We start from the raw sequence: 17165 nt of genomic DNA on the forward strand, positions 1-17165 counted from the left end.
GGTGAATAAAAATGCTGAATAAAGTCGTTATTTTTCTTTTCTTTGTGTTATCTGAAGATTAATAAAAGTCTTACAGGTTTGGAACAACATGAGGGCAAATAATTAATGACGGAATTTTCCCTTTTGGGTGAACTAACCCTTTACGTGAATGATTTTATTGACCATTTTGTAGCCACCAAATAGTGTTTTGTATACATACAAACATAAATTCATACATATACAGCATACAAACATATAAAGATATATACCTGTACAATATCCCTCTCTGCCAGCTTTCCTCTGGAGGATATTCTTACATCGTCACCATCCAGTTCTACCATGGCTAAAAAGTGAGATGAGCATGTTATCTGCCCTCCAGCCAATAACACAATCTGGAGCCTTTCACCCCAGCATGACACCAACATTTACCTCTTTGCTGGAACATTATGAAAGGCCAAACATAAATACTAATAGCAGATGGTGGGACATGCTAATTATATTGAACACCTGTTAGATCTGCATTGACATCTGCTTATCAGTCTGAAACCCTAAACCTTCCCAATTAAGTGACTTTTCATCCAGAAACTCTACCCTATGGTAGTGTAACCTGTGAAGTTGCAGTAATCCACTAAAGTTTAAATTTCCATGTGGGAATACTTAATAATTATAATAATTTTAGTACTATTTTAGAGTTTTATAGTTAAAGGATTAGTTCATTCCCGAATTAAAATTTTCTTGATAATTTACTTAACCAAGTTCCTTCAAAATGTTCATGTCTTTCTTTCTTCAGTCAAACAAAACATTATGTTTTATGAGGAAAACACTACAGGATTTTTCTCCATATAGTGGACTTCAATAAGAATCAATGGGTTAAAGGTTCAAATTGCAGTTTTATTGCAGCTTCAAAGGGCTCTACATGATCCCAGCCAAGGAATAAGGGTCTTATCTAGCAAAGCAACAAAATAAAATACATTTTTTTAATATAATGACAGATCGTTTCGCTAGATAAGACCTTTATTCCTCAGCTGGGATCGTGTAGAGCTCTTTAAAGCCGCATTGAAATGGCAATTTTAACCCTTCAACCCGTTGATCCCCATTGAAGTCCATTATATGGAGAAAAACCCTGGAATGTTTTCCTCAAAAACATTACTTTCTTTTCGAGTGAAGAAAGAAAGACATGAACATCTTGGATAACATGGAAGTGAATAAATTATCAGGAAATTTGAATTCAGGAGTGAACTGATCCTTTAAGAAACATTTAGGAAGATGCTGAATACAATACAAACATGCAAGCAATAAAGGATTATGCAGTACATTTTCTTTTTATGTTTGCATTACATGAATTATAATAAGAGTAAATAAAGAGAAAAGAAAATGGAGGATATAGAAGATATAAAGATGAAACTAAATAAGAATAGTTTCTGGTCTTACCATCAAATTCAGCCTGGCCGACTCCAACAATAATGATGGACATAGGTAGCTTTGCCGCCTGAGAAAAAGAAAACAGAGAAGACAAATTCTACATCATGATAAACAGTTTACATACTCTGATATGGTCTTAAAATTATTGTTTAATAAGATTATTCATATTTACTGTAATGGTGGAGTGTACCTATTTGATTTTAGTTTAAGACACCGAGCAGTACAGAAGAAAATTGAAAGAAATTATATTTTCCATTTGCATTGGCTTGGTATCATTATATTACATTATATTTTACTTTTGCTGTTTTATAGTCATAAGAATCTAATGTGAATCACAAAACAAAACTCTCCCTGTGTAAAATACAATATTTTAAAAACGGGATGTGTTTTTAAGATTCACCAAGCTTTAGCTTTAAGGGATAGATCACCCAAGAATTAAAATTCTGTCATTAAATACTTACCCTAATGTCATTCCAAACCTGTAAGACCTTTGTTCATCTTTGGAACAAATCCAAGAGCTTTCGTACTCTGAAAGGTAGTAAGGACATTGTTAAAATAGTCCACATTACATCTGTGGTTCAACCTTAGTTTTATGAAGCTACGGTTTGAACCACATGGACTATTTTAACAATGTCCTTACTACCTTTCTGGGCCTTGAGAGTGTCAATTGTCTATGCAGGGTCAGAAAGCTCTCAGAATTAATCAAAAATATCTTAATTTGTGTTTTAAAGACGAATGAAGGTCTGACAGGTTTGGAACAACATGAGGGCAAGTAATTAATGACAGAATGTAATTTTTAGGTGAACTATCCATTTAATGACAATACAGTTTATACATTTAGTACACAGCTTGTGATAGTGGTTACAAAAGAAAACGAGTTGTTTTTTTCAGAACACGTTAAGCTAGTCGGGTTTGACAGAACGCTCAATAGAGTCTGGCTGCAGACATGCACTCTCAGCGGCGCATGCGCACTCAGATACATGCACTCTCAGCCGCGCATGCGCACTCAGACACATGCACTCTAGGCCGCGCATGCGCACTCAGACACATGCACTCTCAGCCGCGCATGCGCAATTAGACACATGCACTCTCAGCCGCACATGCGCAATTTGACACAGCCGCGCATGTATAATCAGACATGCACTCTCAACGTGATACACAGGATTCAACGGCCGCACAGGAATTGTAAGTATATTTATTTGTACAAGATTAAGTAAAGTAAAATTGTTGTTTTTAATTCTTAGGTAAATGTTCTTAAAATGATCTTTACATTTATCTGATATTTCAGGCACACACAGGCACCTCGACGTAATGGACGTATTTTAAAATGGATTAGAGGAATCAACGACCGCTAAGGGATTATTGTAAGTGTATTTATTTCATTCGCACAAGAATAAAGAGATGTGAAAGTGCTTTTTCAATTATAAGGTGAACGTTATCAAAAAACTATCCTGATATCTATCACATATATTGCGTCTGTGGTAATTGGTTACCTATTATAATTTATACGGTAAATTAGTGAAGAACTGTCTAAATTCAGTTTTGTTTAGACGGTGAAAAAAATGAGTGTTTTACTGGGCTTGACCTGCTCTAATTGTTTAGACGAGGTGCTACTCAACATTATTTAATCTGAAGATGGATTTTTTTTTAAATAATAAAAGTAATTTTAAAGTTAACAACGGTTCTTTAAAATGAGACATGAAATACAGCTCCAAGAAATTAACAAAAATTAAAAGAATATTAAACAGAATGATTTTCATTTCTGTCCCTTCAATTTATGCTCACAGCTGCTTCAATCAGTAGTCTTAGAAGGTTTAAAGCACCTGTTACCAAAGTGCACATTCTGCACAACTTGCTGCACTTTGTATCATTGCCCCTTGTGCCTTTCATTTTATCTAAATCTAATTTATCTATCCATTTTACTCTATCAATCTATCTATCTATCTATCTATCTATCTATCTATCTATCTATCTATCTATCTATCTATCTATCGTCTGTCTAATCCATCTAAATATAATCTGTAATCTTTCTAAATATAATGTATAGTATATCTAAATCTAATTTATCTATTTACGAAATTGTGCTTATTTCCTCCTTTTATTATATTTAAGGGTTTTCCTGGACAACCATATGGAAACGACTTTGGTGTATTTATGTTGATGGTAAGATGTACAATATGTTTGTGGTTAATTTGTGTTTTTGCTCTTAATACATACTTGTCTTTCAATTATTGTCTGCATTGTACATGTACTGAATGCCCCATTTGACTACACAGTTGTAAGTATTATTATAGTATTCACTAACACTGAGAAACTGAAACTTACAAAGGCCATTACCTTTTATGTTTTGAGCAGCTGGACATGGCAGAGCTGAGGAAATGGTGGTGTGTCATGTTGATAGAGAATTTTGGACTGGAACGGTAAAGAATTGTTTTTTTTGTTGTTTTTGTTTTGTTTTTTGGCTTTTGAAAATTAAAAGCTTTCATGAGAGAGGAATTATGTAACATTTAATGTTCAATCTCTATTTTCCAGTCATGGAAATTGTTTGCCCACTATGCTGAGGAGTCCAAAGCCTTCCTGAGAGGTGATCAGCAGCCTGTATTTTGGTTGTTTAAAAGGAGGTTTGAAGAAATCTCTCAGGTAAAAGCACATACTTGAAGAATCATAAGGTTAAAAATAGCATGTTTTCTTGACAAACTAGGTAAACTTGTGCTGTATTTTTCTATACGTTCAGGTAATTTGTACATGTTACTTTGTAGCTCCTCAGGAAAAGTGCCAGTTACCTTAAAAGGTAGTACTAAAGGTAACAGATTCAAACTCAAAATTCTAGGTAGATGAAATGTCTCTTCACCCGTGAGTTTGCATCGGAAAAGCAGGTGGTTCAGTCTATTTGAAAAGTAGGTGTTGTTAGAGGGATTGCAGTCATTATTGTTCAGCATATTTGTATATATCCTCTTTTGCATTGTTGTTTCTTAGGTGCGTGTCTTAAGACTGCAAGTCAGTGATGCATGGAGAACTCTGGGGATGATCTTGGCTCAATTCAGCTTCCTCGTATACTGTGCATGGAGGATGAAGAAGCTGCTGAGGCCTTGGACTGGTTCATCAAGGAAGATCTTGTAGAGCCACTGATATTTGTTTTTGAATTTTTGCAAGACATGCATAATTATAATTTTTAGAGCATATTATTATCGAACACTACATTTAAAAACATAGTTGTTTATTTTTTATGTAATGATTTTATAATATAATAGTAGTTATAGTAAGTAATCTTTCATTTATTTTATTTATGTATTAAAATTGTTTGACAACAGCAACTTAAATAACCCACATATTGTCACAATACCATGTCATGTTATTTACTAAAGTAAACAATCACCAACAGCTGTGTGTTGAATTATTTTCCTGGTGTGTTTTGGAAGCATATTTAACATTGAACATTGAATGTGACAGCAACAGACTTTGACTTTTAATCTATGATTTAATAATTCATTATAAAATGTTAAATATACAGTAGTCAACTTTTAAAGTGGATCAAAAAAGTACATCAAAGTTGTCCTAAGACAAAAATGTGTATTGTTTTGGTTTTAGGACATCTTTGATAAAAGATTTTGATCCACTTCAAATGTTGATTACTATATATATACACATAAAATTCTCATTGTGCAATGAAGGATTATAAATGGTGTTAGTCAATGACTTAATAATTCATTTTAAAGCTTATATATACAGTAGTCAGCACTTCAAAGTTGTCCTTAATCCAAAACAATAACCATTCTTGTTTTACAGGACAAATTTAACTTTTTTGATCCACTTCAAACGTTGACCACTGTATAATGTTTCAGTTTAATTTTAATATAATTTATAATTATTATAAATAAGGAACATGTGTATAAGAAAAAGTTAAGCTTTATTTAGTGATGTTTTTTGCCAATATGCACATCTTTTACACAGGCACATATGCAAAGTAATCTGACATTACTGAAGTAGATTGAGTGTTGATTATTAGTGTTTGTATTAGCATTTTATATAAATCCGAGCCATGACCAGAAACACCAGTCTTTACGGCACTCTTAAATAGCAGCATTTTCCAGTCCACCTCCAAAAAATACGTTTTCTTTTTCATGTATATTTTCAGGCGGTGTTAATAGGAAGTTATTTTATTTCGTGCTTTTAGTTTGTAAAAAGCATTTTGAAGTGTTTCTGCCTTCGACCAACTGTAAATATCGCATGCGTGAATCTGAGCGCGTGCGTGAGGCTGAGTGCATTTATCTAAATGCGCATGCGCGGCTGAGAGTGCATTTGTCTAATTGCGCATGTGCGGCTGAGAGTGCATGTGTCTGAGTGCGCATGCGCCGCTGAGAGTGCACGTCTGCAGCCAGACCCTTCTCAGAACGCTAGGACTATGACTGTGATGGTTTGAAAAGAACATTTTGACACAGTGTGATTTTTTCACATACAGTGAGGTGAAAGCTATGCATTATTCAAACCCTCCTGGATCAACATTCTCTCTCCTGTGCTAACTGTCCCTGTTCCTTATATGATGTCTGACTGACAGGTCAAATCCCCTTTATCAGAGAAGTAAATAGTGAGTCTCTACTGAGCTAGCTCAGAGGCTGCTTACCAGTGACAACGGATAACCAGAAAACCACAGGATATTCAGAGCAACAAAACTCACTTTCTCCCCCAAAGCGACTTCACAGTGGTTCGAAATGAAAAGTAATCGCATATAATGCATTACACATGATCCCAGCAGAAAAAGACTAAAATACAAGAAATACATACAAGGGGAAAACATGATTTCTACGAAATGTAATCCGAAGAGCTTATAATGAAACATACCTTTAATATATCAAATATATAATGAGAGAAATATTAAAGGCTCCTGAGGGTTTGAATTTTGAAAGTATTCCCCCAGAAGGCCCATGAAAGCCTGTTGAGAGGAATGAATAATTTGTTGAATAAAGCTGGCTGGACACACACCCTCAGTCACATTGATAAGTTTGTGGGCTGTAATGGAGTTAGAATTGGAATTTCACCGGAGGCCACACAAAAACACAACCACACAAGATGAAAAAGAGCCACACACACTCACATAGACACACAGAGCACAAACAAACCCTAAACTGTGGGGCCTGGAGAGCTAATCAAACCAAATGAGTGATTTAGATCATTAATTACTACGATTCAGAGATCGATTCCTTCAATAACCCTTAAGCTTTATGTGGGAAACCAAAAGATGGACTCTATAAATTGTCAACAATACTAAAGCTGAATCAGGTGACTGCCTCTTTCAGAATTTCAGACATAAATATAGTGGAAATCAATATGAATAAATTACATCTATTTATATTGGTTTTCACTGTATGTTTCTTTTATTTCTAAAAACAGAAATAAAGCTGATTCTGCTTTATTTTCAGTGAGTATTCAGGGGTTCAAGCGCATAATGCTGAAACCCTAATGTAATTGTTAGAATGGCCAAGGATCAGCAATCACCATGTAAAACTGACCGGGCAGACCAAACCGTAAGCTGTAGAGATTTGAAACTTGGAGGGATGGTAGTATTCACACCTTCAACCAAGGCAGTGCAATTCTCTAGACTCTGTAGGTCAGTAATAATACATATATATTTTTAATTTACCCTTTGTGAGGCAATTACCCCATCGACTTCAGCCAGAAATCTTGGTGTAATCTTTGATGACCAATTGACTTTTAAAGAACATATAGCTAAAACTGCTCGATCCTGCAGGTTTGTGTTGCACAACATCAGAAAGATCAGGCCCTTCCTAACAGAGCATGCTGCACAACTCCTTGTCCAGGCCCTGGTCATTTCCAGGCTGGACTATTGCAATGCTCTTTTAGCTGGTCTTCCAGCATGTACAATCAGGCCTCTACAAATGATTCAGAATGCAGCAGCACGGCTCGTCTTCAATGAGCCCAAGAAGGCCCATGTCACACCTCTCTTCATATCCCTGCACTGGCTACCGGTTACAGCACGCATCAAATTCAAGACACTGATGCTGGCCTATAGGACAGCCACCGGCTCATCACCGGCCTACCTCCATTCACTACTACGCATCTACACTCCCTCCAGAAGTCTGAGATCCTCTAGCGAAAGACGCCTTATTGTACCACCACAGAGAGGCATGAAATCACTTTCCAAAACATTCTCCTTCAATGTCCCTGCCTGGTGGAATGATCTTCCCACCCCCATCCGAAACGCTGACTCCATTACTGTCTTCAAGCGACTGCTGAAAACCCATCTTTTTCGACACTATCTGACTATCTGAAAAAAAAAAAAAAAAAAAAAATTTCTCCTCTCTTTCCTGATCTTCCCTTTCTAGCCCGTACTCATCTGACAACGCCTGACATATGGTACTTTTGAGCACTTCCTATGTCGATCTGCCTCCTTAGGATGAATTATTTGTTGTATTCCCAATTGTAAGTCGCTTTGGATAAAAGCGTCTGCTAAATGAATAAATGTCTTTACATTTACATTTACATTTATTCATTCAGCAAGACGCTTTTATCCAAAGCGACTTACAATTGGGGAATACAACAAGCGATTCATCCTAAGGAGCCAAGAACGGGGTCATTTATAAAAGGGGCCTGTCCAAATATAACCAAAAGCCTAAACAAAAACTCAAAACTTCATGAAACCTGGTGAGCACATGCGACAGGTATGGAAGCCCATTTCCGCCACTGAATAAAAAATGAAAAAGGTAATTGCGACTTTTTATCTCACAGTTTAGACTTTTTCTCGCAATTAGAATCAGTATCAGAATCAGAAAGAGCTTTATTGCCAAGTATGCTTGCGCATACAAGGAATTTGTTATTAGCTTCCTGTAGACAGAGACAACAATGCACAGACAATAAAAATAAGAGAATAAGAAAAATACACAATAATAATAATAATAATAATAATAATAATAATAATAATAATTTGCCAAAAATAAATAGACGAATAAATATGTATGTACAGTTGTGCTATATGTGATAGGATGGAATGCAGGGATGTGTTAGGGTGGAGGTGGTAGCAGTAAATGTCAGATTATTTCACAAATTTTTATTGTAAAATGGGAGGAACATTTTAACTGTTTATAAGGTGGATTGCCTGGGGGAAAAAAACTGTTCATGCGTCTGGTAGTCCTGATATTTGGGGCTCTGTAGCGCCAGCCAGATGGTAAGAGTTTACATTTCACAATTCTGCCTTTTTTTTCTCAAAACTATGAGATATAAACTTACAATTGCGAGAAATAAAGTCAGAATTGCAAGATATAATTTTATATTTTTCTCGCAATAGCGAGTTTGTAGAACTGTGAGTTTGTATCACACAATTCTGAGTAAAAAGGTCAAAAAAGTCGCAATAACCTTTTTATTTTTTATTCAGTGGCAGAAACGGGCTTCCATAGACAGGTGATTCCAAACAAGCATGCAAAGTTTTAGAGAGATCGGACCACAGTTGCCACTATAACAGTCATAAATATTAAAAAAACATCATATTTCTATGGCAATTTATCTGTTTCTACCAAATGCTTTAAATCATTTATTTAGTTGGTTACAGCCTTGCTAAATAATATGTAATGTCTTTTTCCATATGTGCTTAAATGCCAAAAAGCACTCGACCCCTGCTTGCTGCTTGCAGCTATATATATTTTTTCAATACATTTATTCAATGAATAAAATATTATTTTGTATATGTGTGTATGCGTGCCCCTGCGTTCCTTAAGAGAAGTCTGTGAAGTCTAACAGATACGCACTTGCTGTCAAGACAAGCCTTTTGCAAAAAGGAAATACTTGCTCGACTTTCTAACATTTACAGATAAGGATAAAATCTTAAGATGAAAGTTATGAGCTGAGGAAAACACATCTCAGATGCATTAAGCAGCACAGCCAACTTACAGGATGGAAGCCGCTCTAAACTGTATGCTGAGTTAGTAAGAAATTCTTAATAAAAAGGATGTCATTTTTTCCACTGCAGCTCACTCAGTTTTCTGTGCTTAATATTCAGATGAGCGCATAACATCGAGGTATATGAATATAAATGGTGTTTTCCTGAATGCATGTACCATTACACCCTTAAATGTAAACAGGCAATAATTATTCTATCCACTTGTGTTTTGATGGGGATGGTACTGGTCCCAGGCTGTTTTTGTCTACCAGTCCATCCCTGTCTGTATGCATTGTGCAGAGTGCTTGAGTGCTTGGTGCCAATGGGCAAGGATTATAAAAACATATTTATGGGGTTGGAAGTAGGTCAGCATTGCCGGAAATGCTCACGGGGGACAGAAGCGGTCATGTGTTGAAAGAAATAGAGCTGAGAAGATGAGTCTAAACAAACACATTTCACACACACTTCGTGTATTCACTGCTCTATTTCCTGTAGGTCTTTCCTTCAAGTGCTTCTCTCGCAATCTCTCTTGCTCACTTGTTTGTTTACTTTCCCTCTCCCTCTTGTTTCTCCCTGTTTCCCTGACTTTTTTAACAAATACTTTGCTCGGCCATGAAATAAGTGCAGATTACTGTGAATTATGTGATGTGACACATTTGCAGCTAGCCTATAATAAACGCTGTGAATTACAGTGTTCGCTTGTCCGCTGAGCCACATACCCTCTCGGTTGGCTTCAGTGTATTCTTAGATTGTCAATGATGGCTTGAACATGCACACATCTGCTGCTATCAGTGAGGATAAAACTTTGGCAGAGTCATTTAATAGATTTATTAAACATTAAATACATAATTTCTACACATAAACTGCAAACATCAGTCTTGTAATCATTATTTTGTCATGTTTTTCTAAAAATACTGAAATATCCTTAGATACATTGACTTGAGAAACAAAACTGGATAAGATACAAAGACTTTTCATATCACATTTCTTTAAATTTGTTTGTATCTTTATATACATATATATATATATGTGTGTGTGTGTGTGTGTGTGTGTGTGTGTGTGTGTGTGTGTGTGTGTGTGTGTGTGTGTATTTATTTATATATTTATTTATTTATTCATTCTCTCTTTCTTAATTTCAATTGACAAATGTTGTTTATTTTATGATTTTTATTCTTTTTACAAATAAACAACATTTAAAAATAAGTCTTAATTTCTTATGCAATCATTCTTAAAGTAAATTATTTATATTTACATTTCTTTTTTAAGGATGTTTAAATATACACTGATAAAATGGTGTAGAAATAATTTCGCTTAGGAACTGTACATTTTAAAATGAATTACAAAGAAATGGCAAGTAACACATTGAATTAAATGCAAAAATTTAAAGTAGAGAGACTGAAATAGTATTTTCTTTTAAAACATACTCTAATAATCCTTGTTTGATTGCAACTTCTAAAAATAATTTTTACATTGTATTTACTGGAAAAAGACAAAAATACTGATCAACAACATAATTTTTTAGAGTGTAGCTATAGTATATTTTTAATTATGATCTAAATTAGTGAGAACAAAAGCCAAACAAAAGCCAAAGTGACCATTTAGTCCAAGAAATTGACTAACAATTAACGTCAGTTACTGTAAGATTATAGATTTTTAGATAAAACAACATATAACATATATATTTTAAACAAAACAAAACAAATATAAACATAGCAAAGTAAAGCAAAACAAAACATAAAGCAAAGCAATACAAATATAAACAAAGCAAAGCAAAGCAAAAAACAAACAAAGCAAAGCAAAACAAAATGCAAAACAAAACAAAAAGCTAATGGGGTAAGACTGTAATGTATCTTATTTCTCAAGTTTGTTTGTTTGTTTGTTTATTTATTTAAAGATATTTATATATTTTTGGTCCAACAATCACTTAAAAAAATTAACTAACAATTAACTTCAGTTACTCTAAGAATACAGATACTTAGATAAAACAAAAAGCAAAGCAAAACAAACAAAACAAATCAAAACAAAAAGCAAAGCAAAACAAAGAAAAACTAAAGGCAAAAAGCAAAGCAAAACAAAATGCAAAGCAAAACAAATATAAACAAAGCAAAACAGAAAAGCTAAACAAAAAGCAATGCAAAACAAAACAAAATGCAAACCAAAGCAAATATAAACACAGCAAAACAGAAAAGCTAAACAAAAGCAAAGCATAAACAAAACAAAAAAAAGCTAATGGGGGTGAGAATGTAATGTATTGTTGTTTTTCAAGTTTGTTTGTTTGTTTGTTCATTTATTTAAAGATATTTAGATATTTTTTGGTAATGACCATTTAATCCATAGAAATTAACTAACAATTAACTTCAGTTACTCAGATTCTAAGACAAAACAAAGAACAATAAGCAAAGCAAAACAAAACAAATATAAACAAAGCAAAGCAAAACACAGAGCAAAGCAAAATAAAACAAAATACAAAAACAAAGCAAAACAAATATAAAACAAACAAAACAAAGCACAACAAAACAAAAAGCAAAGCAAAATAAAACAAAGAACAAAAAGTAAAGCAAAACAAAACAAATAAACAAAACAAAGCAAAGCAAAACAGAACAAAAATCAAAGCAAAATAAAACAAATATAAACAAAACAAAGCAAAACAAAACAAAACATATAAACAAAGCAAAGCAAAGCAAAATAAAACAAAATACAAAAAGCAAAGCAAAACAAAAAAGCTAATGGGGTGAGAGTGTAATGTATTTTTGCTTCTCAAGTTTGTTTCTTTATATATTTATTTAAAGATATTTAGATTTTTTTAATTAAAAATCAAGAATAATAACTGAAATGGTTTTACAGAGTACAATTAATGATGACAAAAACAAATGACCATTCAGTTAATGGAATTAACCTACATTTCGCTTCAGCTACTTCAGCTATAATATAATATAATATATATATATATATATATATATATATATATATATATAGAAGCTGTAAGTGCAGAGAATCAGCAGTCAGAGTGAGAGTGCATATGAGAAGCACTTCAAAGTGCTCATTTTTATCTAATCATTTTAAAAAGACCAACTGAAAAGAGCACAAGAGTGAAATTTCCATAGCTGACTTCAATAAAAATCACTCAAGTCATAAAAATGCATAGCTCACATGAAGTGTTTAGTCATTCAAAGTGCATGAACCCATATCAGTCAGTGCAGAAATATTACCGTTCGACCGAAGACCGAGCTCCATAGCATCATGGGTAGAGAGGGTGAAGAAGAGACAGAGCAGCAGGCAAGATCTTAAAAGGAAGGTGTGGCTGTTTTAATAATGTGACTAAACAGTCGCAAATTCCCTTTAAATCCAGTCTACTGGGTAACCATAGCAACGGTGACAGATGAATCCCATTAGGTGCGGAGAGGACCTCCAGAAGACCCAAAAAGCCCCTTAACTCTTCTTAGGCTTTGCCTGGGGGGCACTTGTGATGCAATGTTGCACCAGAATATGATGATATAAACAATTTTTGAAGATAGTAGGCGAGAAAGAGAGAGAGAGAGAGAAAGGTCAAGGATAACTCACATTGACAATGGCTTCTTTAGTCTGAGCCATATCTGATATCACACCGTCTGTGATGATGAGAAGCACAAAGTACTGCGAGCCGTCTTGAACTGCTGCAGCATACCTGTGTGTGCAGAAACACACACACGCACACACACACACACACACACACAATCACATTTTCACATTAACAAACATATTAGCAGAAAGTCATGATCCAAATCACCCAAATGAACCATAACCCAAATATGAAAATCTCTTCATGCTTGTACCGTTGATTGTTTGTTTTAACATCGAGGATGAATAATGAAAGAATGAGCATCCTCAATGAACACTTAGTATTCTGTGTTGAAGCTCATGCATATATATATTTGCTCTGGGATGTCCCTGTGCTATTGACACAGCTCTTCTGCCTTCATCAAAATCCCAAAATGCTCTTTGTGATGCAAAACACTCTACAGAAGCTATGACAGGATATCTAGCGTCTCGGAGGTCCACGCACGGTCACAGCAACAAGAAACGAACATTTTATGCTTGTTAAATCATCTACATGTTAATTTTGACAATATGTATAATCACTATCACATTAGCTACAGTAATCATGCATACAGAAGCCTGTGTCTGCCTCAGCATACAAAACAGAAAAAGTCAAGTGTGACTTTTTCCTTGTAATTGAGATTTGGAATTATTTTATTCCTCACAACTGCGACTTGTTTCACATGATTGCAACTTTATAGCTCACAATTGTCACTTTGTTGCACATAATTGTGACTTCATATCTCACAATTGTGACTGTCATAATTGCAATATCTCAATTGTGACTTTTTCGCAGTCGTGATTTTTTTTTTTTACAGTTATGACTATTTCTCACAATTATCAATTTATCTCATAATTCTGACTTTATATCTCACAATTGTAACTGTTGCAAATAATTATGACTTAATACCTCACAGTTGTGACTTGGTTTCACATAATTGCGACATTACAGCTCACAATTGTCACTTTGTTGCACATAACTTTCTCAGTCATTATATTTTTTACAATTATGACTATTTCTCACAGTTTCAACTTTGTTTCTTATAATTGCGACTTTATAGCTCACAACTGTGACTTTGTTGCACATAATTGTGACTTTATAGCTCAGAATTGTGACTTTGTCATAATTGCAATATCTCAGTTATGACTTTCTCACAGTCGTGATAATTTTTTTTTACAATTTATGACTGTGATTTCTCACAATTTCAACTTTGTTTCTTATAATTGTGACTTTATAGCTCACAATTGTCACTTTGTTGCACATAATTGTGAATTTTTATCTCCCAATTGTGACTGTAATAATTGCAATATCTCAATTGTGGCTTTCTCACAGTCATGATTATTTTTTTTTACAGTTATGACTATTTCTCACAATTTCAACTGTTTTACACAATTGTTACTTGATAGCTCACAATTGTCACTTGCACATAATTGTGACTTTATGTCTCACAATTGTGATTAATAATTGCAATATCTCAGTTGTGACTTTCTCAGTCATGATTATTTTTTAGTTATCACTATTTCTTACTTTGTTTCACATAATTGTGACTTTATAGTTCACAACTGTCACTTTGTTGCACATAATTGTGACTATATCTCTCAAGTGTGACTTTGTCAATTGCAATATCCCAACTGTGACTTTCTCAGTCATGATTATTTTTTAGTTATCACTATTTCTTAGTTTCTTACTTTGTTTCACATAATTGTGACTTCATAGCTCACAATTGTCACTCTGTTGCACTTAATTGTGACTTAATATCTCACAGTTGTGACTGTTATAATTGCAATATCTCAATTGTAACTTTCTCACAGTCATGATTATTTTTTTTAGTTATCACTATTTCTCGCAATTTTACTTTGTTCCACATAATTGCAATTTTAAAGCTCTCAGTCGTCACTTTGTTGCACACAATTGTGACTTTATATCTCACAGTTGTGACTATCATAATTGCAATATCTCAATTTTGGCTTTTTTATAGTTGTGATTATTTTTTACACAATCGTCACTTTGTTGCACATAATTGTGACTTTATATCTCACAATTGTGAGAATAATTTGAAAAATAATTTGAGCGAGCGCTGTTGCATTTTTCTTACCTTGCTACATGGTTGATGACAGGAGCAAAATTGGTGGGTCCATAGAGCTGGACAGTCTTCAGACTCTCGTGGTAAGCCTCTAGGATGCCCTCCATCCCATTGCAATATGGGTTATCTACATTACCATTCTTCAAATAGAATAAAGAGATCAATCAACACTATGCCTCTACTGTCAAGGCCAAATAAGCAAATCAGATTTATCATTACACTTTACATTTCTCAATATATCTGTGATTATTCAATTGAATACAAAACTCTAGAGTATCGAATTTGTGGTGCGTCAGTGAATTCAACTGTGAATCAATTGATTTCAAAGGCAGTAGTGCATTTCAAGGACACGAAGGGAAGGCAAAAAAGTTTTATGCAACCAAAAACTGGTTCTTTCTGCATACTAAACACCCATTTTGCACATTCATATTCGTCAAACGTAGCATCAAAACTTTCTCAAGTGTGTCGTCCTTAGGGATTTCAGAATTTAGTATTTTAGGATTCATCATTAGATAATTATTCATGCTCTAAGGACAGTGATATTTGAAGAGTGAAGCAGCAAGAATGAAAATGAATAGTCATGATGCTAAGTTCCAGTGCAAGGAAAAAGAGGTGGAAGGAGGAGTAGCTAAAAGAGGAAAAAAGAGAAAGAGTGAGCGAAAACTAATTAAGAGACTCAAAGTGCTCAACAAGATGAGGGTTTGGCTCACACTCATCATGAATGCTTGGGTAACGTTAATGAGCAGGAGTGTCAGGAGAGCCTTATTTACACATTATGCATAGATGTAACCGAGCATTACTAATTACAATATCATCAACATATGCGCAAACAACTATATAAATACTTCAAAACAACCATACATACCCTCACACATTAAATTTCACAAACAGGATCAAGTAATGTTATTCAGAGTCAGAAATGACTCCAGCTAGCTGTGAAATCCACATAATCTATCATATCTAGGAACAGGTACCAGGGGAAATTCATGGGAAACCCGGCCATCAGGAGGAAGTTTGGCTCCAAAGCCCAATGCAGGAAACATCTTATCGCTGTCATAGTCCTGAATGATCTCGCCCACGGCCTTCAACGCCATGGCATATGCGTTCATCTGATAGGGGTTCATGTAATGCAGGGAAGTAGATTGAGAAGGATTCCCTAGAGTTGAAAAAGAGCGACAAATCATAAATTAAGGCAAAATCTAATGCACACCTGTTGGTCAGCAACATGGAGAACAAATCCAAAACAGAAAACAGAATCAAACTTACCATTGGACGCAGTGAAATCAATGGCCACTGTGAAATGGATCTGAGTGCTGGAGAGAGAGAGAGAGAAAGAAGCATTTCAATTGAAGCCACATTTTTCACACATTACAGATGTGAGAACCTGACGGTGAAGCTCAACAAAGGTGATGGATCCTGATTCACCCCAAACTGTGGCACAGATCACATTTCTAGCTTCAAAACACTCCAATGTTTCCACTCCCGCTGTTCGAGAGGTTGGTGTAATTGCCATCTCCAGCCCTGCATTGTGTCGTCTCTCTCACCTGACAGGCAGACCGCCAACCTCCCGCTCAGCAGCCAGACGTTCCTCACAATCAACTCTGCCTGGTGGGCAGATCCAACATCTGTGTAAACCCACTCCTTTTTCTTCATTTTTTTTAATTAGGGCAACAGCGAAACTGGTCTCTGAACAGCAGTCGAGGAAGACTTTCACATACAAAACCACCAAACATCACAGATTTGCTCACAACTCTGTTTCTACACTGAAATCAGTGGGAACTCCAGCTTAGTCCTGGATTACTGATGCTTATCGTGCAGAGAGACTGGCTGGACGACAGTACATTCATCGGGCACAGTATGGAGCCAGTGATTACCCACTGATTCTGATAGCTAGAGTTCAATGGGCATCACGGCACTGTGCAGGAACCTGTCTTTTTAAATAACAGCCCTTTGAATTACAATTTCTTTCAAATGAATCCAAAGAAAAAATGTTATAATGTACATTAGTGTATTACATACAGTGCCTTGCGAAAGTATTCATTCTCCTTTATTTTTCGCATTTTATGTCGCTGCCTTATGTTAAACTGCTTTAAATTACTTTTTTTCCTTATCTATCTACACCCCATACACAATTATGGCAAAGCAAAAAAAGCTTTATAACATCTTTGCAAATGTATTAAAAATGTGAAACCTAAAAGGTTCCATTGCATAAGTAT

General features: G+C 34.8%; 1 protein-coding gene across 1 annotated transcript in view; it reads right to left on the reverse strand.

Moving 5' to 3' along the window:
- cpne5a (copine Va) overlaps window positions 1-17165 on the reverse strand; it is a 120429-nt gene that overhangs the window by 1581 nt on the left and 101683 nt on the right. The window contains exons 14-21 of the mRNA XM_073819832.1: window positions 16751-16839; window positions 16494-16656; window positions 16216-16262; window positions 15924-16105; window positions 14962-15089; window positions 12851-12953; window positions 1411-1468; window positions 249-322 (exon numbers count right to left, since the gene is read on the reverse strand). Coding sequence (XP_073675933.1) covers window positions 249-322; window positions 1411-1468; window positions 12851-12953; window positions 14962-15089; window positions 15924-16105; window positions 16216-16262; window positions 16494-16656; window positions 16751-16839 — 844 coding nt within the window. The remainder of the gene's footprint in view (window positions 1-248; window positions 323-1410; window positions 1469-12850; window positions 12954-14961; window positions 15090-15923; window positions 16106-16215; window positions 16263-16493; window positions 16657-16750; window positions 16840-17165) is intronic.

This window comes from Garra rufa, chromosome 15 (assembly GCF_049309525.1).
Source record: "Garra rufa chromosome 15, GarRuf1.0, whole genome shotgun sequence".
NCBI classification, from domain to species: Eukaryota; Metazoa; Chordata; class Actinopteri; order Cypriniformes; family Cyprinidae; genus Garra; species Garra rufa.